The sequence below is a fragment of the Parasteatoda tepidariorum genome, chromosome 2, assembly GCF_982258835.1.
Source record: "Parasteatoda tepidariorum strain Cologne lab strain chromosome 2, Ptep-v5.0, whole genome shotgun sequence".
Taxonomy (NCBI): domain Eukaryota; kingdom Metazoa; phylum Arthropoda; class Arachnida; order Araneae; family Theridiidae; genus Parasteatoda; species Parasteatoda tepidariorum.
In genome coordinates, this window is record NC_141756.1 from 14463473 (window position 1) to 14478000 (window position 14528).

Here is a 14528-nt window from a genome sequence, read left to right on the forward strand (position 1 = left end):
GCGATAGTTAAACAGGTTGGCGATACATAGAAATGAAATTTAAATCGTACGACAAAGTATAATTTCCAGTCTCATTACGTTAAGCATCGCAATCTTACCTACACATTGAGGTGCAGTTGCATTCCAGCTGCCATCTTCTAAGCATTTTATCACTTCATAGGAATCGTTGATTTTAAATCCTTTTCGACATTTGACCATGCAAATCGTACCATAAGGATAATGAAGTGGATTCTGTGAGGAATAATCTTGAGACTTTGAAATAATTTTTGTTTCATTATCAACTTCGCAATGCAATGATGAGTGATGCGGAACAGCAACTGAAAGACATCGGGCACCTGAAAAATCGAAATAAAGAGAATGAAGATCATATATGCCATGTAATATCTTCGTATAAATTAAAACATGAGATGTTTAGAGTTTAATAACTTAAGTAGTAGTAGTTGTAGTAGTTAATAAATGTCGCACTAGACCTGCACAATGGGCTATTGGTGACGGTCTGGGAAACATCCCTGAGGATGATCCGAAGACAAGCCATCACAATTTTGATCCTTTGCAGAGGGGATGACACCCCTGCTTCGGTAGCCCAACGACCTGCACGCGAAGTCGAGCACTTTGCGGTAGAACAGTTTAACGAGGCCCAATACCGCACACCCTCGGTCACCCACCAGCACACTGACCGCAGCCAGTGATGCTTGACTTCGGTGATCTGGTGGGAACCGTGTTTTAACGATCAGTCCACTGCGGGACTTAATAACTTAAGATGAAGAGGGTAGAAAGAAAAAAAATTGGTTTATGAGTTGAAATCATTTTAATTTCTATGAAAAATATATACGGTTTTCCTCTCCATGTAACGCAAGTGCGAATTAGTTCCATCTACAAAAAAAAACCTTCAAGAAGACAAATTTCTGCTACTACTTTATATATATATAGGATTCTCCCTTCCCGGCCCATGCAATTCTTGACCCAAGATTCTACGGACATGATCTCGATTTGGTACTCTCGTATTAGTTAGTCTGTATACGTACTATGTAGTGTTAGCATTGTGTTAGAGCATGCGAGTTTGGGGATCGGTTCTTGAGCTATAGATTCTTAAGGGTTGGTTATAATAAAAAGTTGTAAAAATGGACATAAAAATAAGTCTTCAAAACAGTTTAGGGGAGGTACTGCAGACTGATGTTCAGAAAAACACTACTATGCTACTTGTTGATTTAAGAAAGCAAAAAATAAATCGGAATCATTCTTTCAAAAACAGTGTGGATTACAGTTGTTGTGCGAGTGAATACTTGTTTACGACAGTCAACATTTTTCAGGCAAATCAAATCGTTTCCTTTTCATGTTCGTTTAGACCACTGGTTCACGATTTTTTTTGTCTCTTAGACCCCTTGCCTTGTTTTTCGGTTTTGGGTAGACCCCCTGCTTACCTGACACTGCTTATTTTTTGTTGTAAATTCATTAACTTCAAATGTATTTTTGACAGCTGGCATAGTGCTACTCACTGTGAAAGATTTAAATTTCTAACTGTAGTGAAGTGTAGTGTGAAAAACTTAAGAAAAAAACACATGTTAATTTCTTACATTTATTAATTAAATTCAAATTAATTTAATTGCTAATTTATGTAAATGGAATAAAATAGTGCACTATAAAACTCGTACTCCGCTACTAATATTATAATTGCGGAAATAAGTTTGTATATAAAACCGTAGTAGTATATTGTCGGTCTGTTTATTACGTTTTCACGTAAAAACGAAGCAACAAATCTCCGTGATCTTGTGCGCAGGCTAGGCTACAGTTCACAGCGGAAAAATACTTTTTTGTTACAAAATAAAACCTTACACGCAGAGAAAACAAAAGCGTATACTGGCGGAGGTGCAGGCAACTGCTAGTTTATAATAATTCAGTTTCATCTATCAAAAAATAATCCTAATAACTTAAATTTTTATAAAATTTTTACTTCATAGCTACTTTTATAAATTATATAAATAAATATATGTCTTTATATTATAAGGTAATATAATGTAAGCAAATAGGTACTATCAGTGTATGTTGATTATTCCATTCATGAAATGCCAAAATTAAAAGTCACCAACTGCTTATATGAGATCCACTATCGTTGACCCCCATTTTCATTTCATGGACCCCCAATTTTTTTTTCACTTGACATGAACCCCTTGCAGGTTGTCGTTGATATAGATCACTGGGGATCACTAGTTTAAACAGTCTGAAATAGCTCCACAGTGTTATCTGGAAATCGTAGATTAAGAGCTACATTTAGAAGAACTATTATAGTTGTGCACGCTACATGTCTTAAAGGCTCTTTTGCCTAGGCGAATCTGGTGTATATATCAGCACCCTTTCTTGATTTTAATATGGGTTTCTTTTAAAACCAGCGCAAAATTATGAAACTCATATAATTAGACTCTTACATTATTTCTAACGTTCTCCTTTCCCTGTAAACACCTTTGTCTTCAACATTAGAAAGATAACTACTTTTCGAAGACATAGAGGCAGCATCATCCAACCTCATCACTGGATCATCATGCAAAGATCAGTTGACCAATACATTAGGCAAGTTGCAATAAGAAGTTGTTGAGTTTGCTCGGAGCTAGAGACTGAGCGGGGGTGACAGAAACAAAGAATTGAACACAAAAACTGTCCCATGAAACAATATGAATCTATCATCGGTCGTATCAGAAAGCTATGACCACAACCTTGCGAACAGTGATGATTATATCAATTTAGCCATTACAAGTTTTGTGTTTGGACGAATTCAAGGCTCTTACATTAATGGATAAACTGATTGGTTAGTATATATTAAATATAAATATTGTTCATAAACATTTCTTTAAACTGTTTGACGAATACTACCTTTATCGTACTTGGTAAGTTTGAGTAATACGACTTAAATCATTAGTTCTTACCAAAGCATGTTTTTCCATCAATATCCAGACGAAAACCTTTCCGGCAAGAACAATAATGACCTCCAGGAAAATTGTTGCAAATGTCACTGCAGCCACCATTATTACCATCAGCGCATTCGTCATTATCTACCAAAACAAAATTTTAAAAAGAAAAAGAACAAGATATAGAATGATTTATAACATAAAGTATTTTTAATTTTTATCTTACTCTTCTGACTAATATTAAGTTTTAAAACTTACCATTTCGGAAGTTTATTAAAAAACTTTTAAAAAAATACTAAATGATAAAAAAAAATTAAATTTAAAAAAATATTAAATTTTTAGGGAAAAGATTTATATAATAAGACTTTTCACTCAGGATTTGAATACAATTCGAGAATTGAAATTTGATAAATAGAGATAGTAATTTTTTCAAGAGCATGGGGAAAAAAAAGAACTGGCAAACATAGAAAGGTGTATAATATAGAGTATTTTTAATTTTCATCCTACGTTTCTAACTGATCTTGCGTATAAAAACTTACCATTTCGGAAGTTTAGAAGAAAACTTATTAGGGAGTAGTACATGATAAAAAAACTTAAAAGAATATAAAAACATTTACATTTCTAGATAAAAAGTTTTTATAATTAGACATTTCTCTGGATTTGAATGTTTGAGAATTGAATTTGATACATAGAAAGATAGCAATCTTTCAACCCATGGAATAGATTTTTTTAAAAACTCTGTTTTGCTACTTTTTTATTCTTTAAAGTGATATTTTTCATATTTTTGCACTTTTCATAGATATACATGCATTTTTGATATAAAAAAAAATTTGCTCTATTGATGATTAAACATGCCTGTACATACAAGAGTAATGTCAGTAAAATTTGCTTGAAAAAGCAAAACTTTTTGGGTTGATGCTTCTAAAACAAAATATACAAATTAACTTTTATTGAGGTAAAATACACCTTATTTTTTACTCTCACGGGAGTAAAATTTGTAATTGGAAATATTTCGAGTTATTAATTATTCCATTACACCATTCCTGAATGCAATATGATAGCGTTTGTTAGATAAACGCTAAAGGTAAAAGTTTTATAAAATTTTAGATAAAAATTTTAGTGATTGAAAGATTGATAATCGAATTATTAATCAAAAACTTATTGAAATTTAAAAAAAATAAGATTTAAGTAAAATATCAACAAATGTAGTGAAATAGATTAACCAATCATTTTTTTTGACATTTTTAATTTTATGGAATTATCAAATTAAGTATTTGAATTTTTGTAATTAAAAAATTAAAGAAAAAAGAAGGTAGAACACCATTTACTAACTATTCATAATTAGTTAAATAAATAATTTTCTAGACGACAAACAAGGATGTTAATTTTATGCAATCATAGGGATCGAAAAGCAAAGCGAGCAGGGATTAGAGAACTGTAGAGATTAATATATATGAAAAGCGAAAATTAAAAATTAATAATAAATTTTACTTATGCGCACCGATGCAAGAATAGTTATCTTCAGCTAATGTATATCCGTTTGAACATGAGCAGTAAAAACTTTTGATAGTATTATGGCAAAGCATCTCACAACCTCCATTTTTTATTTGGCATTCATCAACATCTGCAAAAATTGTATACAATAATTTAAATTAAAATGATATCAGTATATTATTTGGGTGAACTATATTTGAGGTTGCCCCTTCATTCTCGTCAAGTTGTGATCACGGTTGATCGCCAAGCTGGGCGATGTTGAAACCCAATCGTGATTCTGATTGCCTTAGATTTTAGCGTTATTTTCAAATGCTCAACGGTATATGTAACGTTAGGGGTCAATTATTTCTACGTTGGATACCGGCTGGTAAGGTTACTTTTGCTTCTGGTCAAAAAGATTGAAGGCATGTGGGCAGTCATAAAAAGGGGCTTCAGAAAAAAATGTCACCGCCAGTCCGGTACCACAGACGCCATTTTCGATTCGTATTTCGCCGAACTTATGTGGCGATGAAGGATACACAGATTTTATTCATGATAAATTTAGACAATATCTAACTGCTATTATAGAATTCTGTGCACCTAAATCTGAGGATATTCAAGCTAAATGAAGAAGTTAAATGTTTTTTTCCTTTTCTTTCTGTGCTTACTCCATCAATTTTTGTTTCGATTCAGAATGCATTTTATTGGGCTTATTAACTTTTCTTAAATTGGGTTCATTGCAATTTTATAAAGTTTTGGCCGATATTTTGTTGAAGTTTTGCAAAGTTTTATTGAAATATCATTATGTTTCGGCAGTCATTCCTGTTATCATGGTGTTCCGCGCAAGCAGGAATGGCGCAAAGCATAAGTCGCCAATTTCGCCAAGGGGCACCCTCAAGTATATTTTTACCCTTAATTAAGATCATGCTTATAAAATGGAAATAGAATTAAACTCTTATATCAAGAATGATTATAGTGGTAAATTATGATCTAAAAAATTTAAAATTATTAGGTGAACAGAGTGGAATCCATTACAAATTAAAACAATAATCCAAAATTTAGTCGTCCATGAAGATGACTTTTGACTGCTTTAACTCGTTTATGGATTTAACTAAATAAGTGAAACTTTTAAGACATGATCCTGAATTATATTATATTAAAATTTAATTAACTGTCTAATTTCAAAATATCTGATGTAGGGCAAAATTTTTTTAAAATCTGTATTTCACATATTTTAACTCAAATCATACAAATAATATTATTCAAAATCATATTAAGAAGGAAGGAAAACATTTAAGATTTCTAAATCCGAGGACCACTTTAATTTAGTCACCCATAATAAAATTCTTCAAATCGTTTAATTAATTCGTTATAAAATTCATTTCAAACTCATTATAATTCAAAACAATTAACAAAAGTCATTATTATTCAAATGATATTTAATAAAATTTAATAAATGTATTATGGTTGATAACAATTCACATAATTCATTAATATATTCATTCTCAGTATGATTATAATACTCTTACTATAATTATAAATAAAATAATTTTAATGAATTATAGAATTTATAATAATTTATGATAAAAATAATATTTATTTTAATTAATAGTAATTAAAATACACTATAATTCTTAATAATTTCCTATACTTATTAGAATTTAATTAATAATTAGTTCAATATTATAATAATAAACTTAATTTTTTTTCAGTTTTACAAATATTTGAATTTTTTTAGTACCATATAATTTTTTATTTATTTTTTAAAAACTACTTCTAGAAGAATAGGAGAAAGATGAAAAAGAAAAAATGGAAATTGATGTAAAGATTGAATCACCAACACATGTCTTATTGTCATCTTTCAGTTCGACTCCAGGAAGACAAGAACAGAGCGCTGAACCAGGTGTGTTTGTACAAATATGTGAGCAACCAAAATTATTTTTAAGGCATTCATTTATGTCTGGAAGAATTAAAAAAAACAAACTTTTCATTAGTATATTAGTTATATTAATGGATATATCAATAGACATATTAATTTACATATTAATATATTGCGGCTGGTGAATCTTCAATTTGATTAAAAATTTCACTAAAAATTTAAAATTGATTTTCTTATTACGCTTTTTTATTTATTTCATTTATTAGTTTATTTTTTTAATCTGCTAATTTAATTGGATTGACATTTTAAGAATTAAAAAATGAATTAAAAAGAGAATTTATGAATACAAAAATGATAACGGAAATTAAAATTAAAAATTAAAACTAAAAAACTGTAAGAAAATAAAATCTGGCTAAGTATAACAAGTATGTTTAATCTCCTGTCACTCGATTTATATTTGAATGATTTTCAGTGAAAAAAACCTTTAACAATAACTAAAAGGTTAAATTCATATTATTCTCAGTTTTTCAGTGAAATAAAACATTTAAGTAATTATAAACTATATCAAATTTGATAATAATTTTAAACTGATTTTGATGAATAAAGAAATATATAAATTTAACGTAAATTAAAATTACTTTAACATTTAAAATTAGCATTTTGAAATTAATGCTTCCCCTCAAAAATTGATGCCAATCATTGTCAATCAAAATTTAAAGTAAAACCCTCACCGAAAAGGTTAAGCATAGGAAAATAAATTTTGCATTCTTTGTATTCTTTCGCATTCCTTCGTACTCGTTGTTAGAAATTCATTTAAATTATAATATAAGTTTAACACCATTGAGTAGCTAGTGATTGGAGTTTCGAAAAAGGACTTTTGTATATTTTTTTTATATCAAAAATTGTAAAATTTAATTCATTAATTATTAAGGAATGAATATTAGAAAATGGGGAAAAACTGACGTTTCCAGAACATCTTCCTCAAAAGAATTTTCTTATTTTGTTAACCTTGAAATATTAATTTTTAAAAATCACATCAAGGCATTTTTTAGAAAAAAAAACTGAATCAACAGAATATTCTGTCAGTTGAAAATAAAATTTAAAAGTACAATATTTCTCGAAGAATATTTAAAAGTTTATTTAGCTAGTTATTTAAGTTAAAATATTTTATTTACAAGCAGTACTTAAAATTAAACCCTGATACATACCACTACAGGGTATGTCATGAGATGGAGATCCAATAAATCCTGGAGGACAACGGCAATCTGCGATGAATGATTTTGCATTTGAGTCAGTCACTAAGTGGGTGAATATTTTTAAGACGTAATCCTGAAATATAATAAATTAAAATTTAATCAACTGTCTGATTTTAAAATATATGGCACAGGGCAAGAGTTTTTTTTTTATATCTATAATTCACGAATTTTAACTGAAATCATGCTAAAACTCTTTTTTTTTTTAAAGTCACTTTAGGAAGCAACATATAAATTCTTCATTAAAGAGCCATGGTGGCTCAGGGGATAAAGAGCGAATCTCTCAATAATGTGACCCGGGTTCGAATCCCTGGTCAATTCGAATTCCGTCCCAGGCTCACACCGATCGTAAAATATCCTCTGTGGTAGAAGAATCATGGGTTAGAGTTCCTTTGCCGTTAGGCTAATCGTGGGAGGTTTCCGTGGTTTTCCTCTCCCTGCAATGCAAATACGAGTTAAATCCGCCAAGAAGACGACGGCAAATTTCTTCCGATACTTAATCAAGAAAATTGGCTTCTGGATCTGGTTCAAAATTACAAGGCTGCGGAACTGAACATTGGTAGCAGTAAACTCAAAATTGGGTCGGCTGTTCAACGACGGTTATGAAATAAGTAAATAAAAAGTTCTTCATTTAAGAACGTTCATTTTAAGATTAGTCACCAATAATGACTATTTTATTTCCTTAAGTCATAAGAATCTAAACAAAATATGAATTATACTGCCTGGGAGCAAATAATTTATGTACACATACCTCAAGCTTAATTAATCAAAATGATTAAAATGTTTAAATGTTGGATTGCACATAAAGTCAAACAAACTTGCATAATGTTATATTAGGGTCTATTTAAATACAACAATTAATAGATTTAATAATTATTCAGCAAAAAAATAGTAAATTTTAGAAAATACGAAGCCTTTTTTTTACAATGAGATGCAATACTAAATGCAATACCAATGCATTACTGTATGAAATTTCAATTTTGAAACTATTTTAATTATGCAAACCACACAAAATAAATGATTACTGAAAAGAATCTAACAATAACTATAAAAGAGATATTTCATTCTTGGAGGTAAAATTTCCAAATTAAGCTTAAAATTTCAAAATTATTAAATTTATGTATGCATCTTATTATAAAAAAATTAATTAAAATACGCATAAAAATTTTACTAAATAGATATAAAATTGAATACTCATAATACTATTATAAGATTTCTCTTAACTATTATGCTGTTATAAATTTCGCAATAAGGTACCAAGGTGCACATACGTGGCTATGCATGTTCTTGAATATAAATTCTAAAATTCTTAATAATTTCAAAAACTTATTAGAATTTACTTAATAAGTTAATATTTTTTTCGGTTTCAGAAATATTTTAATTTTTTTGTACTATATAATTTTTATTGAAATTTTTAAAGCTACCTATATTATAAAGAAAGAAAGAAAAGAAAAGAATAGAAAAGAAGGGATGGAAATTGATTTCAAGATTGAAAATGACTAACACATGTCTTATTGTCATCTTTCAGTTCAAATCCTGGAGGACAGGAACAGACCGCAGAACCAAGTGACTTCATATCTGGAAAATAAAAGAAATAAAAACAATTCAATAGTATATATATCTATGCAATAGCTGGTCAACACTTCGAAATATTCCTGTTATAGAGCAAAAAATAGCGAAAAACTAGCGACCTTATCTAGATCATGTCCTCTGAAATCAGAAATACTCATTTCATATGTGATGCCGTAAACTGTGAAATCTCGACCTTAAAGGGGTTAAAGGCTGTCTTTATGGAACATCTGGTATAGACCATCAAGAAGTCCTCCACGAAAGCAAATTTCGCCCTATACTTGATCTTGTAGTTTCCTTGTCTTTTGGATTGGGTTCAAAATTACAAGATAGTGGAGTTGAGCTGTTGATAGTCGTAAACTCAGAATTGGATCGGCTCTTCAACGCTAGTTATAAATATTTCTAGTACTAGCAGCATTTCTAGTATTAGTATTAGTAGTCGTAGTAGTAGTAGTTGTAAACCCAAGGTTGGGTCGACAATTCATCTACGGTTATAAACTAAAGTACTGTGGTAAAAAATATTTTTATTGTCACCTAAAATTTGCCAACTTTTTTTGTAAGTGGTGCACCCAGCAGTTTTAGTTTAAGCATGTCAGAAACAGAAGTTACTTTCTACTCCTCAATTCAAAAAGGCAGTTTTTTTAATCAACTCTTTACATTGTTTCTTTCATTATAAAAACTACTTCGCACACAAATATACTCAAACCTTATATATATGATAAAAATAAATAGAATTTTACCATCTTCCATTTTACCAGTTTTGCATCTTCCGTCTTGTAAGCGCCTATATCCTTCTTTACAGGAACAAACAGGAAAACCACTGGATGAGTTGCATATTTGTTCGCAGCCTCCATTATTAATATCACAAGTTTTAAGACGGTAGTAAAATGAAGGAGTAGGTTTATTGGCTTTGATTTCTGAAATAAACAAAATTTATTTTTGTTATTGTAATGAGATCAGTGGATCGAAGAAGGACATGCCTATTAGAACATTATACAGAGAGTTACACAGTTGGAGCATACACTGGGACAGGAGAAATGGAAAACATCAGAGAAACAGAGTTACTTGTACTTACTCGTATAGCCTTCTTGGGCTAAAACTTAAAAGTCCAAAGAACATTCTGATATCATACGGACGTAGAAGAAAGCTGCTTCAAATAAGTGCGATTAGAGTTTTTCCTCAACAATTTTAAAACGATTTTTTTTTTTGGAATCTTACGCAAATAAAATATATAACAATTAAAATTGTTCTGTGCATGTATATTAATCGAACAAAAAAATTTAGTCTTACGCGAAATAGCCGCTATTACGATCAGCTATTGTAATGCTCAGTTTGTTTTTTACAGTATTTAAATAAATACGATATGCAGTTTACAGGGTTTTTAAGTTAAATCGCAGTTGTAACAATTGAGGATGTCGATGAGCGAAGCGAAATGTGGGTAATGTCTCCTTCTATAACATATTAACAAGTATAAATATTAATTTTTGTAAAATATTTCTAGGAGAGGGGCCAAATCATATAGCTTGGCTGGGTTAAGACCTACCTGCCCCCTTTTTCGCGTCAGATTTATTGCACGTTTTTAAGCCTTAAGTTCCTAAGATGTAAATTTTTTCCTTTAGTTTTGACATGGATTCTAAAAAAAATCAAAACAGTCTGCATTCAAAATTTTTAAAGGTAAAATATCAGTTCGGTGAAAAAATACCTGACCACAACGCTCACTATAACAAATAAACAATTTACAGTCTCCGACTTCATGACTCACCCACCTAATCAATTCAAACGTATTATATTACAGTAAAAGCCGTTATTACAGCAATTCATAATAACACATAAAACTGTCGCTAAAGCGAGTTTGTCGTTATAAGCAAATATAAATATTTAATGTTAATGTCTAAAAATGATACAAATTACGATATGGAATTTTTAAAGAGCGTGAATACAAATTGCGACATTAGATTTTAAACTTGCGTGAATACGAATCACGCTGTTGGATTTTTAAATAGCGTGAATAGAAATCGCGAAGTACGATTTTTAATTTGATTAAATACGAATCGAGCTATTGGATTTTTAAATAGCGTGAATAGGAATCACTATGTACGATTTTTAAATTGAGTGAATACGAATCATAACGCCAAACTTTTTAATCAAGTAAATACAAAAATTAATGTTTGATATTCAAGTCTCATGAATAATAATCAGGATATTCCGGTGCAGTTCCAAATATTCAAAAAGGCGAAAATTAACCAAAAACAAAATAATCAAATTGGTGGAAGAATCACATGTTCATGTATGTAAACGTATTGTTAACAGGATTCGGCAATAATTTGAAATTTTCGTCGGATTAAAAGATGTTGACTCGCGAAAGTCCGCAAACCATTGATCTTGAGATACGATACTGATTCTAATTTTCAGACACGGAAGAATTAAAGGAAAAAATCCGGAATTTCAGGGTACACCCGGAATACAATTACCTCTCCCAGGTGAGTAGTTTTTAACTAATGTCTTGAAAATGAGTTATAATGGCGGACTTTTCGCAATAAGCCGTACGTAATATTGAAGTTTTTTACTGCAGTTTTTTTATTAACGTATTAACACCATATATCTTACCAAAGTGAAGAAAATAAATGTATTTTTACCCTGGCATTTTCCCCCTGTCTCAAGTCTAAATCCATTGCTACACGAACAGACAGGAAAACCACTAGATGAGTTGCATATTTGTTCACAGCCGCCATTATTAATATCACAAGTCTTTTCTCGTCTTCGATTGTAACGTGAGTAGTCAAATGCAGTATCAGGGTTATTGGCCTTGGTTGCTGAAAAAAACGAACAATATTTTTTAATCTTTTTTGTTAATGAACATATAATAATATATAAAATCTAAGGCATGCGATGAACGAAGTATTTTTTCTCTTTAGTTCTCTATATCCAACAGAAAACATTAAGGCTTGAGTTCAGCTATTCCAAGGTTTAGTTTGATCATTCTACTCACTTACAAATTTTTCATACTAATGTTGCATTCCATCAGAGAGCAAACTGTGATTGTATAATAAGATCATAGTGTTATTTATAAGCATCAAAACAAGATTTTTGTGTATCGCTTATGACTCCAAAAATGTTAATAGTAGAGATATAGCACGCTCCCCACATTGAGGGGAACCGGATTTGAATCCCAGCGATGGCTGGGAGATACGAATTTCGCACATGGCTCGCACCGACCACAGTGCTGACGTAGAAATATCCTCAGTGGTAGGCGGATCATGGGTTAGAGTCCCCTTGCCTTCAGCCCAACCTTGGGAGGTTTTCGTTTTTTTGCCCTCCATGTAACGCAAATGTGGGTTAGTTTCATTAGAAATTCCTCCACGAAGACAAATTTCCTGCGATACTTGATCCAGTTCAGGATTTTCTTCTTCTGGATTGGGTTCAGAATTACAAGGCTACGGAGTTGAACATTAGTGGTAGTTAACCCTAAATTGGGTCGAATCGTTAAAATTGAAACAGCAGACTTAACCATTTAAAAGATAGCATGATTACAGTTTGCTAACTAACTGCTCTACTTAATTAAATTAGCGGTTTTATTTAAAGTTTATTGTATGTTCTTCAATAGTTTATCTTTGCTTTTCACGTCATGTAAGCACAAGGAAAAACCACCGTTGTAGAGCTTGCGGGGTGACGTCATCAAATTGGTACTCTTTAAACAGTTAAAACCACGTGTTTGTTTATTTTTCGACTTCTGTAAGGGGTTTCTATGAACTTGAACTGCTTAAAAATATTTTAGTAATTGAAATTTAAAAAAAAAAATTTAGTCGTTTATTATACAGTTGTTTGCTATAGTAAGTGCCAACTTTATCTTAAAAATTGTCTGATTGGGATAAAACTTAACTACTTTGTGTTAGCGCAGAAATCCAAAGCGTCATTATCATCATCCAGCAATGGTCAAGTACCCATCCCCATTTTTAGGGTTCAATATTTTAAGGGTCATGGTAAAAATGCCCCATAGTTTTGATCCTTGTTGGACGTGAACAGCGCCTTAACTCTGTTACCTACCCTTTTCTCCACCTTCCACACCACAACAACCACCACAGAGAACTTTATATATATACTTGTATATACATATATATATATATATATATATATTATATATATATATATATATATATATTATATATATATATATATATATATATATATATATATATATATATATATATATATATATATATATATATATATATATATATATATATATATATATATATATATATATATATATATATATATATATATATATATATATATATATATATATATATATATATATATATATATATATATATATATATATATATATATATATATATATATATACGGACGACCAAGTGAGTTCGATGAACACCATTTGAATCAACTTCTGCTCGAAGACGCGCATCAAACAACCAGAGAATTAGCGGAGAAAATGGATTACGATCAATCGACTATAGTTCGACACCTGGGAGCTATGGGAAAGGTTCAAAAACTTGGCGCATGGGTACCTCATGTTTTGAGCGAAAACACCAAAAATCAACGTTCCACTATTGCCGCCAGTTTTCTCGCCCGTCATCACCAAACCTAAGGACACAAGCAAAGATTCTTTTATTTCTTCGTAACTGGCAATGAAAAATAGTGTCTCTGTACGTCAACATGAAATAGCGCAAAGAATGGTTAAGCCCGGAAAAACAAGCGACCCCGCAGCGAAGCAAGATCTTCATCCTCGGAAGACAATGGTGTGTGTCTGGTGGGACTGGGAAGGCATTATTCACTATGAATTGCTTGACCGGAACCAAACAGTGAACTCAGAGCTTTATGTTCAACAGATGCACCGTCTTAAAAACGTTATTTATCAAAAACTAACCAATCGCCAAAATGGCGTTCTTCTCCAACACGACAACACCCAACCTCATATCGCGAATATGACCAAGGAAGCTATCCAAAAACTTGGTTGTGCCACATCCTCCATAATCTCCGGACTTGGCGCCTTCAGATTTCCACCTTTTAAGATCGCTTTTAAATGCTTCACTAGGTCTTTCGTTCAATAATGACGCCGAATTACCGGCTTGGTTGGACTACTTTTTCGAGACGCTTTCGGGTGATTTCTACCCAAGAAGCATCGAAACACTTGTTGAACGTTGTAAAGAACTTGTAAACAACAACTGAGAGTACATTATTGATTAAATTGTTGTTATTTTATGTAAAAAATATAAAGTTTTAAAAAATTTAACTTCCCAGCTTGTTCCGGCTTTCTTTAATGTTTATTAAATTTCTTGGAGGCTTTTCCAGTAATGTATTTGACATGATCATTTCACTGAAGATCCCCATCAATGATGACACCCAAGAGCTTGAATTTCTGTTCCTGCTTGATCTTTTGTTTTCCGTGCGAGATCCTGGAGCTATTGACCAGTACTTTTTGTTGCTACTCTG

General features: G+C 31.0%; 1 protein-coding gene across 4 annotated transcripts in view; it reads right to left on the reverse strand.

The window, feature by feature from the left end:
• LOC122270080 (sushi, von Willebrand factor type A, EGF and pentraxin domain-containing protein 1) overlaps positions 1-14528 on the reverse strand; it is a 38094-nt gene that overhangs the window by 13251 nt on the left and 10315 nt on the right. For all 4 annotated transcript variants that reach the window (XM_087156894.1, XM_087156893.1, XM_087156892.1 and 1 more), the window contains 8 exons: positions 11711-11887; positions 9815-9991; positions 9010-9083; positions 7461-7581; positions 6211-6333; positions 4402-4524; positions 2919-3044; positions 99-335 (listed from right to left, as the gene is read on the reverse strand). In XM_087156894.1, the coding sequence (XP_087013020.1) occupies positions 99-335; positions 2919-3044; positions 4402-4524; positions 6211-6333; positions 7461-7581; positions 9010-9083; positions 9815-9991; positions 11711-11887 (1158 nt within the window). The remainder of the gene's footprint in view (positions 1-98; positions 336-2918; positions 3045-4401; positions 4525-6210; positions 6334-7460; positions 7582-9009; positions 9084-9814; positions 9992-11710; positions 11888-14528) is intronic.